Source organism: Micrasema longulum, unplaced genomic scaffold (assembly GCF_059751315.1).
Source record: "Micrasema longulum isolate JH-2025_06_02 unplaced genomic scaffold, ASM5975131v1 h1tg000117l, whole genome shotgun sequence".
NCBI classification, from domain to species: domain Eukaryota; kingdom Metazoa; phylum Arthropoda; class Insecta; order Trichoptera; family Brachycentridae; genus Micrasema; species Micrasema longulum.
Window position 1 is genome coordinate 284,075 of NW_028277323.1, and position 25,152 is coordinate 309,226.

The 25,152-nt window shown below is 33.7% G+C and overlaps 2 protein-coding genes across 3 annotated transcripts; one reads left to right on the forward strand and one right to left on the reverse strand.

Annotated features, from left to right (window-relative positions):
* The first annotated feature begins 2,494 nt into the window (after positions 1 to 2,494).
* On the forward strand, positions 2,495 to 7,345 carry Cby (beta catenin antagonist chibby). 2 transcript variants are annotated; one of them, XM_088239861.1, is made up of 3 exons: positions 2,495 to 2,735; positions 3,470 to 3,670; positions 7,217 to 7,345. In XM_088239861.1, exons 1-3 carry the CDS (start codon positions 2,552 to 2,554, stop codon positions 7,219 to 7,221), a joined length of 390 nt encoding a protein of 129 aa, XP_088095987.1. In that variant the 5' UTR covers positions 2,495 to 2,551; the 3' UTR covers positions 7,222 to 7,345. The 2 variants fall into 2 exon arrangements, with proteins under 2 accessions (XP_088095987.1, XP_088095980.1); XM_088239854.1 differs by lacking the exon at positions 7,217 to 7,345 and having other exon boundaries at positions 3,470 to 3,784.
* On the reverse strand, positions 3,764 to 25,045 carry Top3alpha (topoisomerase 3-alpha). The gene is made up of 15 exons (XM_088239846.1): positions 24,691 to 25,045; positions 24,399 to 24,608; positions 22,589 to 22,841; positions 20,975 to 21,145; positions 19,021 to 19,196; positions 17,970 to 18,252; positions 17,608 to 17,819; positions 15,361 to 15,472; positions 14,360 to 14,589; positions 13,410 to 13,548; positions 11,995 to 12,155; positions 9,563 to 10,355; positions 8,441 to 8,768; positions 7,234 to 7,379; positions 3,764 to 5,272 (listed from the first exon to the last, which is right to left on the reverse strand). Exons 1-15 carry the CDS (start codon positions 24,880 to 24,882, stop codon positions 5,112 to 5,114), a joined length of 3,567 nt encoding a protein of 1,188 aa, XP_088095972.1. The 5' UTR covers positions 24,883 to 25,045; the 3' UTR covers positions 3,764 to 5,111.
* Between the last annotated feature and the right edge of the window lie 107 nt (positions 25,046 to 25,152).

Here is a 25,152-nt window from a genome sequence, read left to right on the forward strand (position 1 = left end):
ATTTAATGGGTAAATGTAGTCGACTGAAAGCCCGAATGCAGTAATGTAGTCGAATGAATTCACTCAGAATATTGGGTAGCCTCCTCCCAAGCCAAGGGTAAACATCTTTTCCAACTGAAACCAAATGTAATAGAAAAGCCTTGGTTTTCCAAAGTGATTCTGAACAATATTATGTATCTTTTTTGGGTGATACCGTGTATGTTGGATTTGATCCGACGTTTCGGCTACCATTGCAGGAGCCATCTTCAGGGAAAACTGAAAAACTTCATTTTTTCCCTGAAGATGGCTCCTGCAATGGTAGCCGAAACGTCGGATCAAATCCAACATACACGGTATCACCCAAAAAAGATACATAATATTGATAACAGTGACCGTGAAAACCTTCGCACCTATTTGATTCTGAACAAGTTTGAGACATCCTCCATATGCAGAATGCGCATTGGGCACTGCTGCAATGGTTCTCACCAGTTCAGAATCCATGTCCGGGACTCTGCCATTTGTGAATGTCAGCTAGATGAGGAAGATTTAAACCATATTTTTTTTGGATGCCACATAAATGATTGTTATCCTGATTTCCTATCCGACCTCTCTGATATTAATATCCCATTCCCTATTCATATTCTAACTCTCCTGTCCCCACCCAATAAACGTGTATTTAAAATCCTATGTAAATATCTAGTTGTAAATGGTGTAAAGCTGTAAATATGTTTTATTATTATATGTATATATTAAATTAAATACTAACATACTAACTTGTACATATTATATTACTAACACACACGTGTATATATGTAAAAAATAAATAAAATACTCGACACTGGCCAGAACACCCAAGTTGAGATGTGAAAAGGCCATGAAAATACGAAGAAGAAGAAAAAGAATGAATTCACTCAATTACAAATAGACCAATGGGCGAGCTTTACGCCGACTATCGAATGAATTAGTAATTTACAAACTAATGAATTCACTCGACTACAAATAGACCAATAGGCGTGCGTTAAATTCATTCGACTACAAATGGACCAATGGGTGAGCTTTACGCTGTCTACTTTCATCGACTACTTTCATCGCCAACTAATTCGTTATTACGTCACTATTACGTAATGGGCGCTAGGATCTGGCGGACGTGATAGTTGAAATAAAATGCTTTTGTTTTTTGTAGTTATGTCAGCACAGATAAAATAAAAATTTATATTAATATATAAAGTGCATCATTTTACAATATCAATAAAAATAAAGTGACGTTTGTTTATAGGTCTGCTGCTAGCCTATTTGTGTACTTAATAATAATAAAATTTATATCAAATCCATCCGATCTGAAATATTAACACAATAACAGCTGATTGTAGTTTTACATGCGTGATTTAGAGTATATACTCTTAGGACCTAAACAATAAATATGAATCAAAAATATTTTAATTTTCATTCTTTCTTTGGCAGATAAATATTAGGTTATGTCAAGTAATGATAACCACAGACTATAATTATACCCATGTAAATATTCTAAATACCATAAAGTAAGGATCATGTTTTACATTATTACTATTGCCATAGTTAAAAAAAAAACAAACTGACGTACCTAATGTTTGGATAATTTATATAGCGCAATTTTTGTGAAAATCACCTCCTATGTAGGTTTTTAATTTGTTGCTCTACGGGTGATATTTTTTAATTTTCAAACCATGTCTCCATTTTCCCATTTGTTTGTTTGAAAATCAGTATTTATTTGTTCTAAAAAAAAATTTTTTTTGAATTACTTTTTTATTAGGGTTACATACAATAAACACGACTTTTTTTATATTCACGTCCCGGCTTTCTAGAAATAAAATCCGTATTAGAACGTGACTTCTGTTTTTCATATAATATTATTAGTTTAAGTAAAATAAAAATTCAAAACATTTGAAAAGGTATCGTTTTTTGCTTGTGTTTATATTGTTATTCCTTTATATTTGTGTTGTTTTTAATTTTAATTTGTAAATCTGTCACATGTTTTTGGCCGATGTTATCACATTTTGGTAGAAGGCTCTTTTTTTTATAAAGGAAAAAAAGTACCTCAAATGGATATTTCTCCCGAAAAACGGAGTTTGTCTTTGAATAAATTTCTGTGTCTATTGTCTATGGTATACCGGAAATAAATGATTCATTCGAATGATTAGCTCGATTATTTCCTTCATTCGATTACTAATCATTCGATTAGTAAATTTTGTCGATTATTTGCATCTCTAATTATTTAAGCTTTCGTTTGACATTTCACAAATTCAGTTATTGCCAGATGCTAAAAAAAAATACTGAAAAAAGTATTCAATAAGTACCTGCACAAGTTGAGTACCTGGTACCTGCAAGGTAATAAATAACGCAACTATTATTTCCTATTATGATAACAAATGGACCTTTATGCGTTATAAAAATTAATCATTTATAAAATAGCTTCACTATTTTAAATACCAATTCTATGAAAAAAATAGTGTTCTTTATTTCTCTAAGCCCTGTTGCTATGGATGCAAAACAACAAACATAAATGGTTTTTGTTGTGGTATTATAAAATGCCAAGATGCCATTCTTTTCCAATAAATTTTCTCCTAAAAAAATTCCTGCTAGGAAATCAGACACATCAATAGTGAGTCGTGAGCTTGGTTCAGAATTTGCATCTCGAGAACTTGGTTTAGAGATACCCCAAATAAAATTTAAGCTGGGAGAACATGAAATGATATTCGAAGATGATCAGTGGGTTACAGGTAATCATAATATTTTTTATTAAAAAAAAACATTTAAATAATGAGACGGGTTTTGATCCCACAGAATGTGTTTCGGACTCCGGATCAGAGGATTCAAGGTTCGGACCCCACTTTATCAAAGCTTACCAATTTCTTACATGGTTATTTAGGACTGAAAGAAAATGCCCCCGAAATTGGAATATTTGAGTAAATTAAAAAAATATTAATACTATTTAATTGCTTTTAAAAAAAAAATGGTATTTAAAACAATAATGGTACAGGTACATTTTTCTCCCTTTCCGCACTGCCATACAAAATAATTCATTGAGCACCTCCTATGTCCAAATGTTGGCAAGGACTGGATTTCGAAGTTCAAATATATGCAACAGTCAGGTCGTAAGATCTGCAAATGCCTAGATTTCCATTTACGAAAATGTTATCCATCTCGGTTATTATATGTCAATATTTATTTTAAATTTAATAAAAGTTGGTAGCAGTTTATTATGAATCTTTATATTTAATTTCTTTTGCTTAACATTTAGTGAATATAAATAATGAAGTACATATATGTATGTACATCCTTTTTGCCTGGTTAATTATATGTACATATTTAAGTTTTAAAAATATATATAACGGGAATAAATATATTGATATTCAGCTAGAATGATGGTGAAGGGAATCGTGTTGTTAAAAAGTTATGTACTTTTGCGATTAGATAGATGGTTTTTAAAAGATTTTTCCACTTTTTTTTTTAGAAACAGGCATTGGCGGTTCAACACATAAGGAAAACACGAAGTTAAAGAAGTCTTTAAAAAGTTTGGAGGAAGAAAATAATTTATTAAAATTAAAATTTGAGATTCTTTTGGATATGCTCACGCAAACCACAGCTGAATCACAAATTCAAATCAAGGAAATTGAGCAGCTGAAACAACTCAATGAAAAATCACTAAGCAGAGGTAAAAAAAATTGATGTAAAAGAAAAATATAATAATAAATATGACCATGAATAATAATTTTTCATATATGTAACTTATTAAAAAAAAGAAAAACAGGTTAATAAAATATTTTTTATTTATAATACGCTTTACATTTCTTATGTTAACAATCACAGATGAAAATATGTACAATATTATGTATGAGGATTCTATCAGTAAGATCTTTTGTCTGTATTAGATGGTTGCAAGAAATGTTACCATAAGTTGTACTGTTTTGAACTTAAAAATTCACGCAGTAAAATTTCAACTATCTATTAATCTATTAATTATATGAGTGCGAGACGTTATCCGGATATGTAGAAATCCATTCAATTGAGCCAATGCTTTGAAAGAAAACGGCAAAATCACTTTTTGATCACTTTTGAAATAATACAGTGAATTGGAATCACATTAAAAACTTACTTAAACATGTCCAGCAAAGTTAATTGCTTTGACGAAGAAACTCGTTTACGAGCAGAGAGATCCTTATTTCGAGGTTTTATTTCCTGATAACAATCCGGATATTTGGCAATCCCGATGACTGGAGTTCGGATAAACGATATGATATTTATGATATTTTTGTTCAATGTTGTATCGACACATTGACAAAGAAACTATTCAAATATGTACATTGCTGTTTTCAGTCAATAAATGTTCCTTATTCATGAATAATAGTTTAATATTTGAGCCCATTGCAAGTGAAGGAACTAACTGAAAATTTGAACGTGATTGCTTATACATATTACATTTCTTTTTAATCAGTATAATCCAAAAACGTTTTTTACTGGTTCTTTATGTACAAAACATCAGTATCATTTAAATATATTAAAACTATTTCCTAAAAAAATAGGCAAAAAGCTAAAATATTGCATACAGAAGTCTGACCATTTTGTCAGTTAGTTTAATTCGCTCCCAATGGGATAATTTGATGCACGTAGAAAGACACAATATTTTTGTGTTCTTATCTTATGTAACTTTTTGTAACATTTCTTGCACCATTGAGGATATCAAGAGTCAGATGCACCATAAGACGTAAAGTGAAAAGTTAAATCACTGTTGCTTTTTTCTAAAAATGGGCAAAATGTGTAGTTGTATCTCACATTTTTCATACAAAAAGTTTTGTCCATTTTGACAAAAACACAAAAATTGTTTGACTTTTTTTAACGTCTTTTTTCACAACGGCCCTAAGAGAGCAGGCTTTTTAACACCACTGACAATTTATTGTTTGTTGTGAAATTTGAAGTTAACTTAAAGTTTCAGTTTTGTTGGTGATTAAAAAATATGAACTTTACAAAATACATTTTGCGAAAAAAACATTTGTATGTATTGTCTACTCTGGCAGCCATTTTTTTACCCGTACAAGTCTGTTTGTACATTGTTATGGACGCTGACTAACAATGTATCTTATGCATCTATGGAATGATCAATTGAGCCGTGGGCATTTAGTTCGTATATGTCCTTCCTCTCTGCAGTTACCGCATTTCTTCTTTCCTCTTTCTCCCGTTCCTCTTGACGAGGTGCCTCGTGAGCCTCCGCTTCCCCGACCACTTCGACCCCCACGGCCTCTTCCTCTAGTTGGCAAATCTGGGTAAAATTTATTTATGTAATCATAGAATAAGTTGAATACGTTGAACACTTTGTTCAAATACATCAAACAAGGCAGAAGTTTATTATTAGAGAACCCATAAGAATATTTTTATGTGTGCCCTATTTCAAGATTCAAAATAAAAAATAATATATTTTTAAAAATAAATAAAATTTTGACACTTTTTAGAATAATAATATATAATTTTCATTATGAAATGAATTACCACAAAGTTAGTGCTCAAATACAAATTTTATGTATTTTTAATCGGGAATCGAACTTAAGACCTCATGCACGATAGCCAAAAGCACTTAATAGTATACCACGAGGTGGGCATTAAATACTTTTTTTTCATAACATGCCTATTACAACAATTCTATTATAATACAGGGTAAATTACCTTGGTCCGACCACTCACTCAAAGCTAGCAACTTTACCTTCCTGGCTCCTAAATCTTTTACTCATCAGCCATAATAAACTCGAGGACTGGATTCAACTCCCTGGGGAGCTGTTAACATTAACATATTAAAACAGAGGTGAAGAACATTTTAGAGAAGGTAATATAGAAGTAAAGACATTTACAGGGCTTATGACCTGTCATTGGCTAGCTTAAGTGGCCACTTTACACACTGTGTAACATTCACCATTTTACCCATATTTGAACATCCATATTCCTTCAATTCATTCATCTGTTGATGTTTGTGAAGTTAAAGAGCTGAAACCTTTTATTTTAAGTGTTCTTCATCTCTGTTGTAACATGTTAAATAAACAGCTGGGGAGGGAGTCGAATCCAGTGCTTGTCTACAAACATTTGGACGAACTCAAAATATTGTTGATCCATATATGTATTAGACTTTTTTTTGTAATTTTCTTTTCCCACAGACTAAGAATTTATCCTTAACAGGATTTAAAATTAGCACCGATGGCATATTACATATTAGCAATGATTTTAATCATGTTCCCTTCTCTATTGTAATACATTATTACATATGAAGGGTGAATGTCAAAAAAGGAAGTTTTGTGATATAACGTTTTTAAGTTTTCAAACCTCTTGGACATTAAAATAAACTTATAAATATAAAGGAACCTATTTAAATTTGTTGCAACAGAGGGGAAAAACGTTTTTGAGTAGGGATAGGCAGAATGGTGAATGTTACAGTGCGTAAAGTGTTCACATAAACCAGCCAATGACAGGTTATAAGCCCTGAAAATGCCTCCCATATTCCCTTCTCAAAAATGTTTTCCCTCTCTGTTGCAACAAATTTAAATATGAACAGAAAATCCAGCCAGTCTGCAAGCATTTAGACATACTCAAAACATTGTTGGATAAAGGAATCTGCTGAATGTAAATTGCCTATACTGTTTTATAAAATCTAAAATGCTTTCCATAAATATTAAATTATCGCTTTATTTCCAGTATTTAACTGTCAAATTTTATTGAACAGAAATGTAGATCATGTGAACTGCTGTCAGATACCATTTTTAGTTTAAAACACATTTGACATGCATCCTTTATATTCTGAACATGCATATAAATACCGATTTCCGTTTTACAATATATGTTCGCCGGCTCTAGTATCACATTTAGTAATGCACGCGCTTGTCATCCTGAGAATCCCAGTTTCGATTCTCGTCAATGTGTTTTTTTTAATATATGCTATCACTGGTCGTCATTAAATTGAGTAACAGCTACTGTTTCACAAATTGAACTGTCCTAAATAACAGTTTTAATAATTCATATTTTACCTCACAGTACATTCTATATTTGGCCATACCATACTTTGGCCTCATAGTACATTCTTAGGATAACTAGACTTTACAAATTTTCATTCAAAAATTGATTAGACTTTATAGATAATTAAAGATTAACTTCCCATTGTAATACGAAATAAAATCATTTTGTACAAGAATGCTAACGAAAAAACCACTGTCATTCTTCCTAGGATAAGGAGGGACTTGCCTGTCGATCCAGATCCCCAAGAAGTAGATGGCTCAGCTTCAGCTCCATCGTCTCCCCACTGGAAGAAGCCACATTGGCTATTTTGCGGTTTGGGGCAGCACAAGAATTTACGACCTTTGTTTTTGCCAAGTTTTTGAACTGTTATACTGGAGATAAAATAAAGCGAGAGAAACAAGTCATTATAAAATTTCATATTGCGAATCAATGCCAAAATCACAAATCTGCAAAAACATTTTTTGATATGGAGAAAAGACTTAGAAAAAATTGACATCTTGTGATGAAAAAATGACATAATTACACCGCATCTAAGAAGAATGGAAAACATATTTATTTATAGTTAATGTTGAGTGTTTTCGACTACCGAGACGAAAATACTCTTTCAGGGTTCTGGTTTTTTTCATACACAGAACTGTATTCTTCATCCGCCTGGACACAGAAAATATTATGATTTCTTTATTTCCAATTTCCTAATTTTTTCCTAAACATTTCGAATATTTTTTTTTTATGTAATTCATGAGTTAGCTTTTTTTTTTTTCATAGTCTTTATTCAATAAAATATACACATTATTACAACATTTATATATTATAAAGAAAACAAAGTATTAAAATATATTTTGGCCCGTTAAACTATTCATTAATAGTTTGTCATCGGTAATTGTTATGGGTAATGCAATATTTGCTAAATATAAGATGTGGTAGTAGCGGAACAAATAATAAGCGATTTATAATACTTAAATTTATTTCAACAGAGAGGGAAAATATTATTGAGAAGGGAATATGGAAGTCTAGGGATTTACAGGGCTTATGACCTGATGGAAGAGTTGAGGAAATGTGGATGTTCAAATGTTGATGGGCAGAATGGTGAATGTTACACAGTGTGTAAAGTGGCCACTTAAACCAGCTAATGACAGGTCGTAAGCCCTGTAAATGTCTAGACTTCTATATTCCCTTCTCAATAATGTTTTCCCTCTCTGTTGAAATAAATTTGAATGTGAATAATTCCCTAGGGAGGAAATCCAGCCAGTCTGCAAGCATTTGGACATACTCAAACATTGTTGAATTAACTACCTGGTAAAAGAAGAAGCATAAAAATTGGAAAATTGTTTTTAAGCGTTGCCTAGTAGCTGATTTGGTTCAGTCGGATGAATCTCAATTTTTTTTTCCTAAATTATCTGGAGCAGATTTTGTAAATTTTCAAGTTATTTACCTTTTTGCGGGTAGATTGCATTCGCATCTTGGTGCATCATCTGCACCCGGTGGATTCCAAGAGCTGGAATCTGTCCACGACGTATTATCCCCTCCCCATGAGCTGGTGTTAGCAGAGCCCCAACCATTGCTACTTTCTTGGGGATTGTGCCCTCCCCTGGTACTTCCAGAGGAGCCCCCCCTGGTACTTCCAGAGGAGCCCCCCCTGGTACCATCAGAGGAGCCCCCTCTAGTGCTGCCGGAGGTACCAGCGGGGGTTGTGTCTGCCCAGAGGAAGAAATTACAGCCCCCACTGTCTGCCGGTTTCATACATTTGTAAAACTGACGACCTGTATTAAAAAAAACAGTGCTAAATTATTTTGCCTCTATTTCTTTACTCTATACCAAGCAATAGGAAAATATCACATATTACGAATACCGATAAAAATATGTTAAATGATGGATATTGTGGAAAAATGATATCATTCATAATTTTAAAAATAAATTCACAAAAACGCGCCATGATTGATCGTAACATCAACCTACCAAGCGAGAGGTCTTGGGTTCAATTCCCGATTTTTATGTCACATGTATCTAAAAGAATATAACCATTGTTGATTCTTGTATCTGTAATGTTTTGAGTATGTCCAAAAGTCAACAGATGGAAGAGTTGAGGAAATGTGGATGTTTAAACATAGGCAGAATGGTGAAGGTTACACAGTGTGTAAAGTAGCCACTTAAACCAGCCAATGACAGGTCATAAGCCCTGTAAATGCCAACACAGCCATATTCACATCTCGAAAATGTTTTCCCTCTCTGTTGCAATAAATTTAGATCTTGTATCCGTTATTATTTCTAACAAGAATGATTATAACACATTTGAATCTCATCATATTTTTCTTGGAAAACATTTTTATAAGTTAACCATTCTGGAAGCATATTATTATACAAATATACTGATAGAAATCAATTTGTATGTTCCAAACAACTGTACATGCACTATTTAAGTGTAAAAGGGAATAATGATGATTGTGATATTTAAAGCTTTCACAATTATTTTTCTCTACAATAATTGTATTTCATTAGAAGAAATCTTTAATATTGCAAAAATTTATACATAAATCGACGGTTCTTAATTGCTCACCCAAATTAGGATTGGCCTTTTTGACTGTCAGGAGAATGGCTGCCTGTCCACAATTGCAGACCACTTGATTATCTTCCTCACCGGGCTGAGAGCCCCAACCAGAAGGGTTCCCTGCACCCCTCGAAGAGCTATTTCCGCCTCTGCCCCTTAAACTTGTACTGGCACCCCACTGGCCATCAAACTGATTCCTGCTACTATAGCCACGATCGTTGTCTGAACTCCTTGTGTTGTTTTGACCCATATTTGAACTATTCCCATCATCAAACCAACCGCTTTGACCATTATTAGACCTGGTTGCATCATTAGCGTTCAGATGAATATTTGTTTGACTAAAGTTTGGTTGATTCCAAGAAGAGTTGTCTGAATTTCTGGTGCTGTTTTGACCCGTGGTTGAAATATTATCATTAAACCAGCTGCTTTGATCTTCATTAGACCTGTTCGTATCATTGGAGTTAAACCTTGTATTATTTTGACTTCTGTTATCTCTGTTTGCTGTGAAATTTGTCGGATTGACATTATTGACACGCGGGATTGATCTGTTTGTTTCTCTCGTAGACGGGTTGGAACTATTGCTGCTCTGGGTAAACTGTCTCGATGTTGAACTGGCAAAGCCACTGTCCACAGAGACGTTATTGGACGTAGGGTTCGGTCGGACCGTACTGAGAGGTATGCTTAATACTTGTAAGAGATTTGCATCGCATCCTCCCATACAGCAGACATGAGGACTCGGATAAAGGTGATCAAGCGACCTTCCTTTCCAAATTATTTCTAGTTGCTGGAATGTTGGACCACACTGAAATAAATACAAAACTTTATAAACTATAATGTTTAGTGATATGCATGAAGCAAATTTGTCTTTATTTTGTAATTTTTTTATAATAAAAAAGTAATTTGAATACAGCTGGGCCTCATTAATCCGACAATTTAGGACTGAGGCTTCCCGTGTCCGGGCTGATAAATAATATAGAACCAGAACAGTGGATGAGTGTTTTCGATTGAATATAATTTTACATTATTTGGTGTATTAATGCAGAGCCCTATGCACCATCAGATGGTATGGTGATAATGATGATTCATGATTGGGATGGTTCTGACTAACAAATAGTTTGGATTATCAAATATAAAAATGGAGATAGTGTGTGTGTTAAATTCGATCAATATTATTAGAAATCATTGTTATCTAAAATGTATCCATCTCCTCTTACATAAACTTATTCTGTATAAGCGAGGCATTATAATGGGAGTTTCAATCGCAGCGATTATAAAGATATACTACCGACTCCCCACCTTCAAGTTTTGGGTAGGTACATCAATATGAAACAAGGGGAAGCGTATGTCACGGTACACATATCTACGCTCTAAAATGACATAGCTTCAGTATGATGTCATAGTTGAAGATAAGTCTCCCAACCGACTAGAAAGGTACACTACCGATACCCCCACCATCAAGTTTTGATGTAAGTACATTGGTTTATACCGACGGGTCTAGAACCCCTCGATACGTTTATCTACGCATTAAAAGTGTCAAAAATTTTGTTCCACCGAGCAATTTTTCCTTTAATTATAATTTATTAAAAATTTTAATCGTTTTGAGGTTGGCACTTTTTTTCTTAAAAGCCTATTAAAAATATGAGAAAAATAAGTAAATTTTAAAGTCACATTAAATTCAGACAACTGTCACATAAAATGAACGCCTAGATGTGAAAATAATGTTGCTAGATTCCGTCCTATTAACAAATAAGAGTATCTAGAAAGTTAAGCGTTAGAAAGTTACCCCTCTAAAAATATAATTTAGTTATTCTATTTTTTCCATCTGTTTTACTATCTTTCCGAATGTATGTATCGAGACGTTAAAGGAGCCGGTTTTGTGGGCGATCGGTAGATACATACAGACGGTCGTTAAGCGTACCATCTAGGTGATTTCCAAAAGTCATAAAAAATTCATGTTCAAGCGAGCATTTTTTGCTTGAATTGAGATTTATTGGAGTTTATAATCGCTTTGAAGTGAGCACTTTTAATAACAGAAGCCTATTTAAACTATAAATGAGAACTATTTTAAATGTTAATGACGTAAGGAACGCAGACTAATTGTTTGCGGTCATTCCATTGGCTTGTTTCGATCATATGATGTCGATATGACAAGTAGGTAGAGCATACCGAGGTAAGATACAGATAGTACAGAAGTTAAGTATACCGTCTCGATATATACAGATGCAGATAGCGTTCATAATCGAGGCACTGAAGTGATCATTTTACCTTAAAGTAACAATTTTTTATCAAGATACAATGCGATTGGGGTACAAATACAGTGCCCTATGCACCATTAGGTGTGGAAAGGGAATGGTGATGATGATTATCAATTAGGTGCATTTTTGGCTGACAAATCGTGTTATACTCTTTGATACTTTTCATGTAGTTATTCAAAGTTTTACCTCTTGACATGTGGAGTCCAGGACACGGACTTTGTCAACTATTCCAGGGAACCAGATAGCAAGCTTGCACTGAGGGTATCCCATGCAGCTGATAAACTGTCCTACTCCATTTTTCTTGGTACGAAGTGTCATGTCCGATTTACATTTTGGACACTTCATCACTAAAAGAAATAAACTTTGACATTAGTATTTGCACTTCTTTTTAATGAACAATATTAAAATTTTACAAACAATATAAAAAGATTTATTAATATTAAGAACAAAAAAACTTATCAGAACAAACATTTGTATGAAATAAATCAATATTATTATAGTTTAATTTTTTTTTTTTTTTAAGCCAATCAAAAGGCTTAAGTAAGCCCTAACAGATTGGCATTAATGAGTAATACTTAATCTAACAGTCTTAAAATCTACTTAAATTTACAAAATGCAAAATGTATAATTAACAAAAGGTATAAATATGGCATAATCTAGGCGGAAATGGCAAGTGTGACATCGGAACTCAGGAGAGACAACACTGCTTGCTTTTGAAATGCCTGCCCTTGCTGTAGAAACATATCGACAGTACCGTTTAGTGAGATTTCGTTCACTGTTCTGAGGATCCTCGGCAGAGGGGAAAAGAATCCGATGTTAGTTTTATAATTTCCCACAGCAATGACAGGATTGGTACGCAAGTTACGGCAAGGTACATTAAGGTTTATCTGAGCAAGGATATCATGGGCATCTATACAGTTAGATATTAATTTGTGCAAGAATATCAAACCAGCCAAAATCCTTCTGAATTCTAAACTAAAGATATGAAAGTACTCTAGATGATCATACTAGTTGATTATGAAAGTATTTGATCCGATTCTAAATATTAACGATTTAAATTTTTTACATTGCACCAGTTCAATCCGCTTTATATGAATATTATAATTAGGAGACCATTTTATAGAATTAAATTCGAGCAAACTACGAACAAATGATTTATACAATGTAATTGCAATTTTCAGGCTTTTAAATGGCTTTGATATTCGCAAAATAGATTCGCACAGATTTTGGATGCTTTCTTTGAAATGTGGTCAATGTGATGGTTAAATTTAAGTTTGTTATCAAAAAGTATCCCAAGATCTCGAATTGTCTAGACTTCTAGACGTTCATTAAATTTGTGTTGTCTATTGAATAATTGAAAATGATTTTTTTTATTTTTCTTGTGAATTTAATAGACATACATTTATTTATATTAAAAAATAAGTAGTTTTCATGACACCAAGATAACAAAGAATGTAGGTCATTTGATTAATTGATTTTATAATTTTGAATATTTTAAGGTCATCTGCAAATAAAAGATATTTGGAAAATTTAATTTTTAAAGCAACATCATTTATAGATTTCAGAAAGAGTAGAGGTCCGAGGTTAAAAGCTTTACATACCGGGTTTATTGAAGGCAGGAATAAGAGGGTCGTTCTGTTGTGGAACTACGGGGCTCTGGTTAAATCTCTCACTGAGGGCCTGATCTATCTTAGAAGCTTCTTCTGTGACGGTTACAAACACTTCTCTATATCTAGCTACCTAAAACACAATCCTTATAATTAGGGTTTGGTAGCGAAAAAAAGGGAACCGCTGACGTAGAGCATTCTGTCAGTCCAATTTTTAGCCACTTTTGGCACAAATTGACGTAATAACGAGTAACGGTTTTTATTGATTTTTCTAAAGTTCATTATTGGGTCTGGGGTGCGTTTTTACAATCAAGTATTAATATTTTTTTTTGCATCGCAACAGGCCAGGAGGCTTAATTACAGTGGTGAATTACGGCCCAAAATATCCAGAAAAGAAATCCAAAACCTATTTTACAAAATCTAAGTAGCAGGTATTATACCAAAAGAATGGAGAATGAGTATAACTATGCTTGTATTTAAAAAAGGACAGAAGAAAAATTCCGAAAATTATAGAGGAATTTTTTCATTAAGTATAATCATTAAATTATTTACAAGTATACTTAAAACGAGGCTTGAATAAAGATTACTAATAGAAAGGAACAGCAGAGTTTTGAACAAAATGAATCCTCCACAGATGCAATTTTCATTCTAACACAGATTTAAAAGGCAATAGAATACAATGTTATATGTTCAAGAGTTATTGGTTTGTTTCCATTGACCATGAACTTAATGTAGCCTTATAGGAAATAATTAAATGGTGTCAAATCATAGGATCGTAGAGCCAAAATTATAACCAGGATCATTTCTGAACACCAAACTTGTCACACAGTAAATTCAGGGTTCCACAAAGAGCCCTATACGCTTGTATGAGAGCCTTGTACCATTATTAATTTGAGTATTATAAATATAAGAATGTGAGAAATTGTCTTTCAAAAAAACTGTACCTGCTGGGCCAGCACATCTTGAGGCCTCTTCCTTCCCTCGCAGATTTCTTTGAGGTCGGCCTCCAGGGCGGCCCTAAGATGGGGCTTGGAGAAGCTCAGCCCCATGGCATCGTATCCCTCCACCAGCCCCATGCCCAAGGTGCCAGGCACGAAATGGATGTTATCAGCAAGGGCCACATACGATCGGTTTTTTATTGTTTCTATATGATCTGCGTGAGTCGCGTCAGTTCCTAGAATTTTTTTTCGTATTTTTTCAAGCCAAGAAGATCACTTACAGTGATTTACGGCCAGCATTAAATTTATAATATCTTTAAGGGAGTTTAAGAAAATCTACAGGCTTTGCACATTTCCTATTTTTAGCGGGAAAATCGTTGAAATCTTCATAAAAATCTACAGAATGTCAAGAAAGAATGAATGTCTCTCCATTCTCATCAGTAATCTACTGATTTTTAATTCTAATCTATTGAAAACTAACAAACTAAGATGGAGGTTTCAAATTTACAGTGTGTTAGGTGTGTTCGCAAGTCATCATCATCATTCCCGTTGCGCAGCTAATGGTGCATAGAGCAATGCATTGGAGCACCAATTTCAGCGTATCTTGATAATTTTTGTTACATGAAGGTCAGATGATCAGTCTTACACTTCAGGTACCAGTCCAGGGACTATGAAATATTCCAGTATGAAAACGCCCTTTTAAATAAATATTTTATATCAACCACGCCATGATAAGTAAGTTGGCAAGTAGTAGACTTATAAAAGCTCATGAGTTTTATAAAACAGTAATATTATTTTTCCTTTTTATTTCTATTATTATGATTAACATTTATTTTTTAACTAACCTAGTATTAAGAACTATTTATATAGTGCAAGCTTTATCCTTGAAGTAAGACCTTGAGTAGAGTGAGTAGCTTGAGTAGTTATTGCTATAACCCTATCACCAGATAGACTTCAATTTATAATATTTGTATTATATAGTTTAATATTGCAGTTTTGAATCTCACCAATTCCATGCTTATCCATGAGAGCTATGAGATCAGCCTCGGTGAGCAGATTAGGAGCTGATGTCTGCCCATCAGTAACTTCCATCAGAGTTGGTAAAAATAATTGTGCTTCCTGCGCAATTTATTTAGAAGAATATTTTATATTGTATCATGGAAATTGAAAAAGCACAAAAATATTACAGATTAATAACAAAGTTTTTTATATATTATTATTCGGGACAGTTGCTACAGGGATTGTTGCTACAACATAGCATGTGCAAGGGTAAATGGATTATTCACATCGTGGTTCGATGTTTCAAAAGGAGTCAGACAAGGATGTGTGATGTCATTGCTGTTCAATAATAACTGTTCGAAAGAATTGAACAGTTTTAGAATGGAAATAAAAATGGGTGATTAAACTCTCAGTAGCCTTTTGTATGCTGATGATGCCGTGCTTCTTGCTAGCAATAAAGAGGATCTGTTACGCGTTTATGATTGATGAACAGTCTGGTTCAATTTTTTTACTGAAAGAGTTCTCTTGTTACTAGAAAGAAGAGATAGCGTGGTAGGCAAACGCACCAACCAGTGCTCTACGAAGCGTATTTACCCAAAATCCTTTTTTTTTCCTGAGAGTAGTCACTGAGTCAAAAACAGTCGTCCAGGATTCTGATTCTATTTTGCACACAGAACTGTATTCTTAATCCAACAGAAATTTGTTCAATTCAATAAATTGATTGTATTAACAAATGAAATCATGACTGTAATATCTGTACTGCTTTTCACAGTTGCATTGTAATTAAAGTAAGTACTCTAATTATAAAATTGCTATTAAGAAATGTAAAATGCGCACAGATCGATGAATGAATCAGGCCAAATAGGTAAAAAGGTGTTTTTATTTATAAAGTGCTTTTGTTTGTAAATTTTTTATGATTTTATTTTGTTTAGCCCTTAACGACGGCTGAATGACATTTGTCTGTTTTTTTTTTAGACATCTGGGACATTCATAAAATATAATTATTGTGTGTATTGTATCCAATATACTTAAATATTTTAAATATAAGGCAAAATGATAAATAAAACAATAATCGTATTCACATAAAAAACATTGACTCAGATGTTACAAAATAAACACGAACGAAAATAAATTTTGGGGACGTACCACATACGTATGTCATTGGTTAAGCACGGCACTGGGTACTCCAGTGAGGAAAAATTGTCTTTAATGTAAACAAATGAATATAAAATTCAACTTTATTATTTATATCATGCAAGCATTTTTCTTTGTAGAGTTACATTTGATCACAGATAGATCACAAATAGGCTGATAGAGAATGAAGGCAACAAAGGCCTTTAAATGAATTTAAATGCCATCTATTACATGCTTGTAACGTGCCAATTATTTGATTTAAAAAATATATATTTGCGTTATTATAAAATTTCAATTTTTAGGGCCATTTTCAACGAGTTGTAAATTATTCACAATTAGGAAATGGAAGACATCTGATCCGTGAGTCTGCAACACTATCCACAGGACCTCCGCCCATATATATGTCACAGTTTCATCACCATACCCCCTGTCCGCACCTAATAGTGCATAGTGCACCGCTTTGGTGCATTAAATGCAGTCTTTTTTTATCATCTGTTACACGAAAAAAATGGTGTTAAGTAAATAACAGCATTTATCGATACTATTCCTGACCGATTACCTTTCTTTCCCATCCTTCCCTTGACCCATCTTTATGGTACCTACCTGACATCAAGATAGAAGAAATTGAAAATTAGAAGATTCGGATTTGGAATAAAACAATATAACATTTTCACACATCACGTACATTTGCATAAAAAGTTCTTGGATTTGTTGCGCGTCGTTGTAAACATCGTTACAATTAATAGCGCATTTCATCATCCAGTGGTTAAAATTGAAGAACATTCACATCAAAAGTAGGTATCCATTCCATGTTCCTATCCTTTCTTCAAATATTTTCCTATCACAAAACTGAATGAAATTCGTTTTTCATTTACAGTCCGCTTTCGTTAACAAAAGGTGATCGGCCTTACGCTTCAGGTGCCCAGGTCCATGAAATATTGCAGTTTAGAACCACCTTTTGAATCAATATTTCGTGTTCACCTTCCCAGGAATCGAATCCGGGACTTATATGGTAGGTGAACGTACCAATACAATATAAGGCAGACCCATCTCCCCAATTACCTACGAATCCCATCTTTTATGTACATGTAATGCGTCTATTTACTTTATCAGTTTATTACCTCATAAATATGAATTTCCTTTCCAGACCATTTATCATAGGGGTAAACATCGAGGTAGTTCCTAGCCAGTATCATGAGCCCACTGGCCGAGAACTTTTCTCCCGCAATATCTATATCCACTATGGTCTCGTGTCCCTGGGCATCCTTACTGCAGCAGGCCAGGAACGAGCGGACTATCAAATCATACACTTTCTTCTCGTTCCCGGAAAGATCTAGAAAAGATTTAAAAAATTCAGTTGAAATATTCAACAATATTTATCCAAATCATCCATTTTTCTCTTTACAGGATTAATTTATTTATTCATATATACATTTAAAAAAATTGATTTTAAATAATATACAAAATTGGACGAGTTCCTTACTAGAAACATGCTTAGTGGGGTGTATGGGGGGATGAGCCTGGTCACTTTTGTTCCCCTGCCTCGGATTTGGTCCCCCAGAGTCCAGAATTCCCTGGGCAAAGCTTCCCCAGTCTGAGTTCACAGTCTGGTGTTCCACCAGCGTAGTGAGATTAAGCTCCTTGGGGTAAATATTGGTCTCCGTCCTTGGGTAGCTGATCACTCCCTGAGTGTAAAGTTTCTCAGCTATTTTCATGACCTCTTTGGCGTTTATCCGAAGTTTCCGAGAGCTGATTTTTTCCAGTTCCTAAATAAAAAACAACTGCTGTGTCGGTGGTTATGTAGAAGAATTCCATAATTATTTTTTAATGATGACAATATCTTCATAAATGAAAGAGGTGACTGTATTTTTCAACAACATAAAGAATACATCAAGATTTTGTAATCTGACACATGATTTTTGTGAAAATATTGAATTATTATTGACTTTTAGTTTAAAAACACAATTTCATTTTGAAAGTTAGTAAAATTTCAGTTTTTTGAATTTTTGAATAGAACATATTTTTGCATTTTTATGATATACCCAAATACTCAAATTTCGGGAGCCATTTTCAATGAGTTAAAAATATCTCACTATTTGAACATGGAAATCAAGTTGTGGCAGAGCGTGGCCGTACCCTGGAGCTCTGATCCATGAGTCCGCAATACCACCACGATACCACAACTCGGTTCTAATTATAATGCGGGTAGTAAAAATAAAAGGTATGGTAAAGGTGAAAGTTTATTTTAGTTTTTGCATGTTGGTGTAGTGAGTGTCCTGACGAAGAGACGTGTACGTCTCGAAACCGGTAGACATAAAAAGTCGGTAAGTGGTTAAATACTAATATTTACTAACATTAATTAAAATGTTTGAACATAAATAAGATTAAAATAGTATACTTAAATGTGTAAATAAATTAAAGTATACTAATTGCATGTAAAATATTTTAGACTAAAACATGAAAATATATAAAAAATAAATAAATGAATTTTTTTTTTTTAATGAATAATAATAATACAAAATTTCTTTACTGACCACAGTATCCAGGGGTAATGGACGCCATTTAGACTTGGGTTTACTTTTGACAGTTTGCACAGTAGCTGTCGGGTTCTCTGAGCATAGATCATGGATAACCAGACATGCCTGTTCATCAAACAACCTCGTTCTCTTCCAATTGAAGTCTACAGTCAGATCATTCATGGTGTGGGAAACTGTCAAACAAATTTCAAGTAAAACTTTAGAAACATTTTTGATGAGAAGCATCAGTGAGCCGACCAAATAATAAACAGCAGCAATGTAACCACACCATGGCCGCAATCACAAACGCTATCTTCATCGGTACATACCGAAACGGTATACTTAACTTTCCTACATCTCTATCTACCTCGGTGTGCTCTACCGACCTGTCGATACGTGTTTTCATTATGTCATCTCAGATGTCATATGATCAAATTCAACCAATGAGTGTCGCTGAAACTTTTGCTCCGCGTTCAATGCTTAATTAAAATTAAAGTATTTATCTTTCATATTTTAAATAGGCTTGTGATAAAAAGCACCCACTTCAAAACTTAAAAAAATTTAATAAAATCTCAATTAAAGGAATAAGTGAACATGATTTTTATATGACTTTTGACAGTTCCTAAGAAGGAATGGTTTATTTCCCGTCCATTTATATCTTCCTATGTATTACAAAGCCAGCTTTATCAATATGTCGATACATGCTCTCAGGAAGATAAGAAAAAATGTGGAAAAAATATTAACATATCACAACAGAGATGAAGAACATTTTAGAGAAGGTAATATAGAAGTCTAGGCATCTACAGGGCGTATGACCTTGTTAGTTGTTCAAAACATGAATTGTTAGATGCTATATTAACATTTAGCAGAATCTAGTTGTTCAATTTGAAAGCTGACAGTTATGTTAGAATAAATTTAGCCTTCGAAATGATCTTATTTTTTTTTCGTATTTTAAACAGGCTTATAAAAAAAAAACGCCACCTCAGAACAATTTAAAAATTCAATAAATCGAAATCAAAGCAAAAATTGCTTAGTGGATCAAAATTTTTGTCACTTTTAACTACTACTACTACTACTACCATCACGCCATTTCCCCGTAGGGGTAGGCAGAGAGAATGGACCGCCACACATGTCTATCCTGGCATACACTCCTAGCCTCTTCCACATTCATACATCTTGTCATACATGCCCTTCGGTTCTGTCTGCTTTTGACATGACCAGACTTAAGATTTTGGTTTATCTGATCATGCCACGTCTTCCTTGGTCGTCCTCGTCTAACGTTGCCGTTCATTTTTGCCATATATACTTGTTTTACCATTCTCTCGTCGTCCATTCGTTCTACGTGACCAAACCATCTCAGAGACCCTTTCTTAATCTTACAATTATACTTGTCTCAGATTTACACTCTCGCCTTTTAATGCGTAGATATTTGTATCATCGGGTACTGAGCCCTCAGTACATATCAATGTACCTACCTCAAAACTTGATAATAAGTGTCAGTAGTGTATATTCGAGTGCGCTTCTTAAAAAACATTGCGGACCTACTGGTATGGCACAGTAACATAATATGTGCCGTTTGTCCCATAGGGTGCGAAATATCTCGATTTCAGTAATTCAAAATATGTGTATTTTAAACCATTGAAGAAAATTTATCCGAAGTGGCAAGGAGGAAAATAACAATACCGCTACTGTTGCAATTTATTGATTATTTAAAAACAATAAAAAAAGGTGAAAAGACTCTAAATCAATTCTTAAAAAGCCACTAGTAAATAGAATCAGTACTTAAAAATAATTAAAATTAACTTGGGTTGAAAAAAGGTTAAAGGTGGTTTAGCACTGCAATATTTCACTGCCCTTGGACTGGTACCTGAAGCGTAAGACTGATCACCTTACCTTCATGTTACAGATACGCTGCATTTGGTGCAGCAATACACCTTTGGGTGGGGACAGGGAATGATGTTTTTTTTGTCACCTTTAATTTTCCAAAATTTTTCAGCAACGAAGTTTTCCACAGCACGATATCGTTCAACAACAAAGCCAAGAGTGGGAAACTGACAAGATCCATAGCTCACGAGACTCGTAGCCAACTTTTCCGGGAATACTTTCTGTAGCCTTAATGTCTGAAATCTTGTGAATGCGGCTCCTAAAACATAAATAAACATGAATTGATAATTACAGCAGAGATGGGAAACATTTTATAGGGAATGCTAACAAGTTAAATAATAATCCCAACAGTAGTATATAGGAAAACGGAACCATTGATTATTAACCAACAACATGGTTTCAGATGTGGTAGATCCACAATTACTAATCTAATGGTAGTTACTGACTATTTGTGTACCACTTTGACTAACAGCGTACACGTTGAGATTTCGTATTGTGATTTCACAAAAGCTTTTGATTCGGTGGATCACTTGATTCTACTCAAAAAATTGGAAATACATACTGGGATTTTCTAGCTCCTTACTAAATTTTTTTGCCAGTTACTTCTGTGATAGGCAGCAGTTTGTGTCATTCGGGGAATACAAATCAGAGAACTTTTTAACTTGGTCTGGAGTACCACAGAGCTCCAATTTAGGGCCCCTACTTTTTTGTTCATTAATTTATAAATGATATAGGAAAATGCATAAGACTTTCTGAATTTTAGCTTTTTGCTGATGATCTTAAATTATATAGTTTTCCGTCAATGACTGTGCAATTACAATGTAACAGGATATCAATGAAATTCTTAACTGGGGTAAGGATAATAAACTAGATTTTAATATTGACTGGTGATGTGTTTCAATAGAAATTATCATACTTTGTATTATAACTATAAGATGGCTGATGTTTCTTTGAAGCATAGCTCGGAAACCAAGGACTTGGGAGTGACCTCTCATACCTCATTAACGTTCCATAGTCACATTGTCAATGCGAGTCATTCAGATTCCAAGATCTTGGGATTTGTGATATATAATTCTAAACACTTCGCAGAATTGAATACCATCAAACTGCCATCAAACAATTCTGGAGAGTGGTGCAATGGTGTGGGGGGCTGAAGAAACCACTTACAAATGGTTGAGAGAATACAGAAGAAGTTTCTTTGTTACCTCTACATGAGAGAGTATGGATACTACCCATTGCAGTACTCATCATTGTTCCTTTTAAGTATGCTTGGTATCACAGGTTTGCGGGCCAGAAGGAGGAATGCCTTGCTTATGATGGCCTTTAAACTTATGAACAGGTTAATTTATAATCCCACCATTTTGGAGCGCATAAAATTATATGTACTGAGTAACTATTTAAGAGCTAGGCAACACAGACCATCTGTTCTTCCAGAATGCAGGACAAATTTACCGGATGTGGATCTTTTCCATGCTGGGATTACCAGTTTTAGACTTTTACTCTCTAACTATGTATCATAATGTGTATTAGTGACTTATTTGTCTTTGTTTACTATTGTTTTTATGGACTTTAATAATCTATTGTGTTGTTTTTTTATCATGTTTTTGTAGATATCTAATTATATAATTTATGTACATTGTAATTGGCAGTAGTGCTGTATTGTACATTTAAATAAATAAATACTCTTTAAAAAATTCCTTACCTATTCTCAAATCAAGTTCTTGACGGACATCTACTGCATCACTCACATTCTTGTTAGGGGCTCCAATTGTACTGAGGGCGCGCCGGACAGACGTGGCTGTGATTTCGGAGAACTTGGCTCTGTAAACTTTCAAATTTGGTTTGACTTCTGTACAGACTTGAATAATTTCAAAACCAATATTTTCCCCTTCTCTATCACAATCAGTCCAGATTATCAATCCCTGACATCCTCTGACCTCCCGTTCAAGAGTTTTCTGAAATACACAGATCAATATGAGGATAGGATAGGAACAACCATCAAGGATTTAAAAAATAAATATTGCTTTTTTGAAAATTAATTAGATATGTTGTTTTGTGAAAATAAAAGTTTGTATTATTGTTTTTTTTTATCCTTTGCTTAATGTTATCAACCAGCTATTGTTATAAAAAAATTACAGAAGCCATAGTGATCACAATAAGCGGATTCCACTGCGTTCTTTATTGATTAATAGTAATTTTTTGCTAACCTGAGCAGGATTAGAGTTTCTTTTTTGTTAATTATGTTTAAAAACTATCTTTAAATACATAATTCTTCTATACGTGTGTATGTCACTAAACTCCTAAACGGCTGGACCGATTTTTATGAAATTTTTTGTGTGTGTCTGAGTAGTTCCCAGAATGGTTTAGATTTACAATTGGACCTGGTAGGTAGCTGGTGATATTGCACTTTTTAAAATATTTTTCTTTGGGCAACAGCAAATCACACAATGACGAAACAAAAAGATTGAAATGTAAAACTCAACGTTAAAAGTATGTAGTTTACCAAAAATTCGAATATCGAAAAAACGTTTGCTGAACTAGCTAATAGCAGGCAAGCCAACATTCGGGCAGGACAACGTCTGTCGGGTCCGCCATTGGTAAATATGATAATTACCTATTTTTAACTAAAATATCAGCAGCAGTTGAAAAAAAATGTGTAAAACTATGTTATCTCCATTAATTTAAAAAATCGCAACAGACTAATATGCTAACTTATAAGTACTGGCGGCATAGCACACCATATCACAAAACATATCTCCGTTTTGAGAAATACGACATTGTGAAAATACTGGCTACTGGGAATTAAACCTGCAATTACCCCTACATATGCAGTGTTTTGACTTTTAATCAGTAACATGAGATTAGACAAGAAAGGCCACTATAAAATTATGATTAGAATACTTTAGGCATTGACATAGACATGCTTTGAGCCCTCAAAAATGATGACACTTAACTCATGCCCAAACGCTCGGTCATGCCCAACGTGTATTTAGTCGTTCTTCGACCGCCAGCCAGGCGAGATGTTTAGAATCGAAACCAAAATGCCCGCTTGTATCATGAAAGTGTGTATAAACTCATCGGATAAACTTTGTAAAAATAATTGATTAACTATAAAATATAATAAATGTGAGTTAATATTATTTTCGCATTCCTCTAAATCCAGTGAAAATATATAAATGGTTCGAAATTATAAGGAATTTAAGGAAATAATCTGATTGGGGTCCACCAAAAACTAATGCTGTTTATTGACATTAAAATAAAAACTTTTTTATATATCAAAAATGAGTATCCCCAAGTTTTTGGTGGTATATGCATGCTCGTTGAATGCAGCCCAGGTAACTAATAAACTAACTCAGTAACTATGGGTACGTTTCGTGTCACTACTTTTAAAAATATTTTACTCAATAGGGCATGTCTTTGTATTAATATGTCAATGGCTATAGGGAAAATAACATTTCTGCTGACAAGTCTGTTAACTGGGATTTTAAAATATTTTTTTTATTTACATGTACCTTAATTTTTTGATAATCTTCAGGACAAAGCTTGACTACTGGAGCCTCGAAGAGAGAAAGAGGGTTGCAAGATTGCCAGCCTTTATAACTTCCAACAAATTCATATCCTAATAGGTGACCCGATACGGATGTCATAACCATTGTGCATTTCTGGTTGAAGACAGTAGCTTCAAATTCGTATATCTTATTGTAAGGAGAAATTCCTTCCCTCTGCAAAAAGTTTTCAGTATTAACTTCATAACTAAATAAACTACTTATATAGTAAAAACAAACAAAGGTATTTCGAACTTACCCTGCGAGAAGTTCCATTTGATAAATGCCCAGCAATTGTTTTAGCGGCGTCATTTTTTTCGGCAACATTTAAATATTTCATCCCCATCGAAGAAGTGACATTTGAGCAAAGTCTACGACATACAGGAAATACAGTTGTTTTGACAAGTAATTGCTTGAAACTGTTCTGTAAATACGACGCACTCTTCAGCATGCCTTTATTTTTAATTAATAAAGCAAAATTGTTAGAGCAATATCACTTATTGTAAATATAAAAACCACATAAAAACAATACATAAAGAGATTGTTATTATCGAACATATTCTGAGCAGAGATTTTGAGGTTAAAAAGGCAAAATTGCATGAAATGTCAAATACGTAGTTTCCCGCTATTAGAGTCAGTATTGTCAGTAGCGGGAAACACTAAATTTTTAATACATTTTATTAGTGCTCGCATAAATGTCTAATCATTTTGTTTCTGTAAG

Coding starts and splice junctions, on each gene's coding strand:
- Cby (XM_088239854.1), top strand. CDS start 2,552: ATGCCATTCTTTTCCAATAAATTTTCTCCTAAAAAAATTCCTGCTAGG. Junction 2,736..3,469: donor AGATGATCAGTGGGTTACAG/GTAATCATAATA, acceptor TTTTTTTTTTAG/AAACAGGCATTGGCGGTTCA.
- Top3alpha (XM_088239846.1), bottom strand. CDS start 24,882: ATGCTGAAGAGTGCGTCGTATTTACAGAACAGTTTCAAGCAATTACTT. Junction 12,156..13,409: donor TCCTGCCTTCAATAAACCCG/GTATGTAAAGCT, acceptor TATTTCTTTTAG/TGATGAAGTGTCCAAAATGT. Junction 7,380..8,440: donor TGCAATCTACCCGCAAAAAG/GTAAATAACTTG, acceptor TTTTATCTCCAG/TATAACAGTTCAAAAACTTG.